The sequence below is a fragment of the Patagioenas fasciata genome, chromosome 3 (genome assembly GCF_037038585.1).
Source record: "Patagioenas fasciata isolate bPatFas1 chromosome 3, bPatFas1.hap1, whole genome shotgun sequence".
Lineage (NCBI taxonomy): Eukaryota > Metazoa > Chordata > Aves > Columbiformes > Columbidae > Patagioenas > Patagioenas fasciata.
The window spans coordinates 1,325,823-1,331,862 of record NC_092522.1 but is presented as its reverse complement, the minus strand read 5'-3'; the positions used below and the strand labels follow the sequence as shown (position 1 = coordinate 1,331,862).

Below are 6,040 nucleotides of genomic sequence, written 5' to 3'. Positions count from 1 at the left end.
CTTTCATCAGTGGTGGTGGATTTCACAGTTCTTCTGAATTCTTTAACGTGTAGAATGTAAGAATTTAGTGGGTTTAATGGACCTTGCTGCAGACAAAAGCGTTGTTACAAGTGTTAGGATTGTATCTTAGAAATAAGAGAAAGCACAATCTCATCCATCACCCTGTGCCTACCATTCAGTTTAAAATGACAGAAATAGTTTCCTCCTTCTCACAGGCACATTACTGACTGCTAGATTATACTGTCTGCATAATGAATTTAAGTAATCAGCATTATGGTATTCAGGCTATGGCTTAACTGTGATAAACGGTGCCTAAATCCTATTCATCTTAGTATATCACTCATTCTTTGGAGTACACATTACTATTTAGTCATCATTTTGTTTTGAAAGTATCAGCAAACTTAGATAACTGAACAGGGTTTTTTTTTCTCTCCGAGTTATATAGTGGGTCATTAATTAGCTTTAACTTGGTCTGCAAATTTTTTTGTCTGCCCGTTTCCTGACTGCAGACATGGCCATTTCTAATAAGAGATGTCACTGTTGCAGCCTCTCCCTCGTCTAGAGACACACATGATAATTCATGTGTATTCTCCTACCTGGTACTAAGATTTCTCCCCCAAGTGAACTAAACTGCTCATCAGTACACCAGTTGTACAGTTCAGTAGCATATGTCACAGAGATTTCACGAAGCTAGTTGTTTTTGAACAGGGAAAAAATACAAACCATCAGTAAGAGCTGCATAAGGCTCACAGTAAGTCTCAAATGTCCCCAGAGCACCGAGACGCTGCCATCTGAACAGATGATTCTCTTAACAGCTGATGGTTTATCTTACTGTCTTTTCATGCTCCTAAGTTATCTCCTGAATGCCTTTCCAAGCTCAAGAACTCCAAAACGGGAGCTCTCCTGCTGAGCCCCTCTGCCCCCACCAAGAACCAGTTCCCAGTGATGCCACTGACCGCAGCTCCAAACAACTCCAGGTAAATTCCTGCATGTTGAGCTTCTTAAAACGCAGCTCCTGCACCTTTCCTGCTCTACTGACCATCCCTGTGCCCCAGCTGAAATTGTGGTTTTATTGCTATTAATGCTTCCCAGGGTTGCATGTACCCACTTATCTCTGCTTCCACTCTTTGCAGAACAACTTTGTAAGTACGAATTGGTAATTACTTGCTTGCTTGGCACAGCACAATATTTGGCATGTTTTCAAGTGGTGAACTTCATGCAAGGAGGCTCAGGCTCTTCAATGTTCCAGAAGCCATACTGATGCTTCCTTAAGTAAGGAAAAAATTAAAAAAGGCGCCAGCAGCAAGAAAGCAACTCAGTGTCTTCATCTAATCCACCACTTCTGGAGCAGCGTCCCATTACTAAGCGTTTCCTTGCTGGGAGCACTCCCCCAGCTGCAGGAGCTCCTGCTCTCCCCATGGCAGCGTTCCAACGGAACAGGAGGGAGTGCCTCCGAGGACACAACTTGTGTCTCTCTGTTCTTCACTTTGGCATTTCCCTGCCACATACAGGTCAATGTCAGGTTACCTTTCAGCTAACAGAGAAATCCAGGGATTCTGGTCTCAAAACGCCTAAAGGGCATTGCCCCTTTTTCTGGAATAGCCACCGGTGCATGGTTATGATGGACGAGAGTCACTTCTTGGCACTGATCAAATGTCTGTGAATCAAAACACAGCTTAAAGCCTACTGTCCACGTTCAGGAACAACTCAAAGGCAGGAAGAAGTGTCTCAAAACTCTCCCATTTCTAAACCAGAGGAATCACAGGCATTAGTTAACACCAAGCAGCTTTTTGCACAGCTACAGAAGAGCCCACAGTGCCTCCGATAACATTGGGCCCAGCTTCTCACACTGCTTCATTCATACTGTTTAGGAGTGTAATTCTTCATGCTGCCACCTTCTGATACAAAGGCAATCATATTTCACAACTGATTCATGAAGTGATTAATCAGATTCTCATGTATTTGTAGTTACGTACATTAACTGCTACATAAAATCACCTAATTGCGGAAGACAACTAGTATCCTCGTACTTAAACCATTCTTGAATTTTGACTAGTAAAACCTTTTAATCCATTTCTGCAGCTCTTTTTGCCGAAAGTGCGGTTGCTCCTCCTTTGATCTTCCATTTCTTCTTCAGTTATGTCACTACTAATGTCAAGTGAATCAGGGCAAACAGTTATAAGTCTGTGCAGTGTGTTTTGGTTTTGATGCAGAAAGAACTTCTGACTCTTCAACACTAGTACTTACAGTCACCACATGATATTTTAAGGAGCCTTGAAGAATGAATAATGCTACACAAATCCCAATTTACAGTATTGCTATTGTATGAACATACTTTAAAAAAAACAGCAGACACCAACTTTTGCCCTGATCTCTTTCACTCCACCGTTCCCTTCAAATGAGAGCACTTAGAGCAGGCAGTGCCATGTAGCTATGCATTAATCAGTAAGCTCTCTTCACTAATCCAGTTCATTCTGTCTAGTAAGAGGATTCCAGCAGCAAACATCCACAGAGTTTTCTAAGAAAGCAAGCCAAGAAAGGCAGCTCCAGAAGACATCACAAAAATAAGAAGTGACAGATTGGTGTCACGTCAGAGAAAGTATGGCAGGAAGTGCCACTGTGATTCGCTCTGTTTGAAGGCTCAAGAACGAGTAGGTACAGCAGAGATTCCTATTCTGCATTACAACGTTGTAAGTATTGAGAATAAAGAGCGTAAGACAAGATTACATCATTCCTGATAAGGCAGAATGCTCCCATTCCTTTCACTGCTTAGGGAAGATTTAATTTCTTAATTCTTTAATCAAATATAAAGCCACACATTTTTGAAATTGCCTGGCCATTTAGGAGTTAAGCTCCAATTTTAATTAACATGTCTGGTCTCAAGGTTTAATGATGGGAACTTTCTTAAATGAGAGTATAATACAAGAAAATTTTCCTTTAAGAAAGCATTGTCCAGAATTCACAAATAAGTTGGAAATAAAGAGAACAGACTTTCAGAAGGCTCAACCCCTTTAGATAGGTGGAAACTCCTTCCACTTGCAGCAAGAACGGAGCTGGCCTATACAGTCATTCTTGCTGCATTACCTTTTCAAAAAATAAGGTGAAATAAAAAGAAAGGATATCTAAAGTTATAACTGAGTGATATTAGTATGTAGTAGAAAAGGAAAAAGGTGTCAACTTGGTATTGATGTCTAAATAGCCAACTGCTCTTGCCTTTTTTCCTATCTTACCAGTGGAATTCTTTGGCTCTTCAAATTAAAAAAAATCAATGGTGTTTTCATTCCATCTAGAGATACTGCTCTGACATTCTGCACACACTGCATTGCCACAAACTGGATGATTCTGGACTCACGATACTTTAACCGAATCTGAGGATTAAATAAAATGAGAAGATTAGTGCATGCAACCCAAGACTGCGCTTCATTCATTGCAGTAACATGGCAACATGTGACTTGCAGCACAGTAGAACATTCCCAAGTAACCAGATCCTACAGAAGGCTCAGACCTCCCTAAGTGTAAAGGGGTCTCATCCAATCCCTCTGAGAGGTTCTTGGGAACCGCTGGGTTCCCCAGCAGCTGTGCCAGTCTCCCAGCCTGTTTGGGCTCTTGTCGTATCACTGATGTGAGGTAAGCAAATATTGAAAATCAAAAACATGGCTACTGCTGAATCACAAAGAGGAAGGCTACACATGTATTCCCATATACAGGCCACAGATCACAGGAATTATATTTGCTTAATACCGCATTAGAAACAACTTCTGCCAAAATACTTCTTGGTTAGGAAAAGCATTCTGAAATCCTCGGGGTAGCGCTTATATCAAAACTTTAAATATTTTTGTTGTTTTCAATAGGCGAGAAACAGGTACACACAGATTTCTTCACCTTTAAGTTCTACCTGCACATTTTCTCTCCAAAAAATAAGCATTTTAAAGGGCTGTTTCCCTCTCCTCAAACCTCACATTTCTAGTTAAATCATGGTAAAATTAGTGAGTCCTTGTGAGCATCCTACTCCACCCACGCCAACATGTCAATACATCAAAAGAACAACATCTTTGGCTCCCCTTCCTGTGTATCTAACATCCCATTTGTTTTCCATCTTCCTCTCTCATTGTTGCTCAAAATGCGAGCAAAGCAACTTGGCTGGAAATGCCTTGGGCTAAGGGGCTTGTCCTGCCAGGTAGCTCCAAGGAAAATATAAATACTTTGGTTAGCAGGATGCGATTTTCAGAGAGGATGGAACAGCTTTTGAGCTACCACTGCACTTGAACTTTGCCATTTGAGCCAAACAAGAGTTGCTGACAATGACTTCAACAAAGGACACTTGTGTATGATCACAGAAGTCAAGTACAGTTTGAACTATAACTATTTATAAATAACTCCTGCAAATTCTAGACAGGATTTTACTGCCTCATGCACAAAGGCCCAGTGAAAATTAAACGAGCAGTCAGTAGAAATACCTTTCTATGCACACCTCGCTCTGCGCAGATGAAAAAGTGCAACGCTGGAATTATGAACTGTCCTTTCCTGACCGATCACACGATGTATCAGAGATCTAACCCCAGTCTTCCAGCACGCACTAATCCTGGCCCAGCAGGACTTTAGAAGGGAGGACATGGGTGTGTTCCAGCCCTGACAGACTGCTCAGTGCCTGCAAAAAGAGCACTATATATGAGAATTAAATCCCACGCTGCAAACACTTATCCAGTATTTATTGCAAGCACACAACTCAAGTTCCCCAGGATCTTTCATGTATGTGATACAACGTATGTGGGTGCATCACGTTGAACCAGGTTCCAACATACACTCTTAGCTACAGAGCAAATACACATCTGTAAGGAAGAGAGCTGAAATCTTCAATTTTCAAAAGAACATCAAAAAAGCAAAGAGATCAAGACACCCCTTACAGTCATTGTGTATGTAAGCTGTGGGTAGACAAGGAAAAGCAGGTGAGAAGCCACACTTTTATCATCTTGTTCCAAGACTTATCTGCATTGTTATAGAGAGTTTTAAACCAGAGCTGGTTAGACAATCTTAGTTTGAGGCAATATTTATTTTAAATCATCACTATGTCTTAACTAATTATCACAAATAACTTGATCTATAATACAGAGCTGTTAGAATAGATTCCTCAGTGTTCGAGTTCTGTAGTTAGGTATTTTTGATGAGATTAGAAACAGCAGAACTTGAATTTATTATTTTGCATCTAAAATATGAATCACAGTGTAAAGATGAGGTTCCATATGGTTATATGTAACACGTATCATTGTGCAAAAATAATCACTAACAATTTATATAGCTTTCCAGGTGCAATGAATTAGGCATTGGCATTTTAGATCCTAGATATTGACATTCATCATGTAAATGTCTAACATAGCAACTAAAATTCTTACTTCATGTGAACAGGGACCATTTATATTTATCTCTAGTACAGAAAGCATCCAAATGCTCTTGTGACATTTTATGGAGGCACAGAAACCCATCATGCAGCAGAAACATCATAGTTTTGTGCTTAGTGATGTTTTCTTCTGTCAGTATCGAGTGCTAAATCCTGAGAAGTCAAGCTTGGAAATCTCCTTTTCATTGGAAAAGTTTGTTCGGTCTATGCGAGAACTTGGGCTGCCAACTTTACTCAGCCAGGACTTCCTGCAAGGAAAACGAGAGGGTCAGCATTTCAAGAATGTTCAGTTCTTTCCTGTATACCCTTCCTCCCTCCTTTTAAAGCAAACCCCCTCTATTTAAAAGGTGTCAATATTTCAAAAAGTATTACAGAATACTACACAAGACCACAGCTGACTAAAGGCTAAAGCACATTTACTGTAATGTGGATTCAATACTACTAGCAAGGACCTAAAAACCATTCTAACTCAAAAACAGGTGCACAAACACCTGACGTGCAGTAGACAAAATGCTTACAGAGAGCTTTATTTACAAAAAAATACTTCCTCTGTATTTTCTGTTGTTCTAAAGTCTCAAATAGAAAAGAGAAAGCATGTTAGTGTACCATGTTTAAGCAGAAATATTTCCACAGAAATATTTTATA

The 6,040-nt window shown here is 40.2% G+C and overlaps 1 protein-coding gene across 5 annotated transcripts in view; it reads right to left on the bottom strand.

Annotated features, from left to right (window-relative positions):
* Positions 1-5,031: 5,031 nt before the first annotated feature.
* ACYP2 (acylphosphatase 2) overlaps positions 5,032-6,040 on the bottom strand; it is a 40,883-nt gene continuing 39,874 nt past the window's right edge. For all 5 annotated transcript variants that reach the window (XM_065835854.2, XM_065835858.2, XM_065835855.2 and 2 more), the window contains exon 4: positions 5,032-5,643. In XM_065835854.2, the coding sequence (XP_065691926.2) occupies positions 5,529-5,643 (115 nt within the window). In that variant the 3' untranslated portion in view covers positions 5,032-5,528. The remainder of the gene's footprint in view (positions 5,644-6,040) is intronic.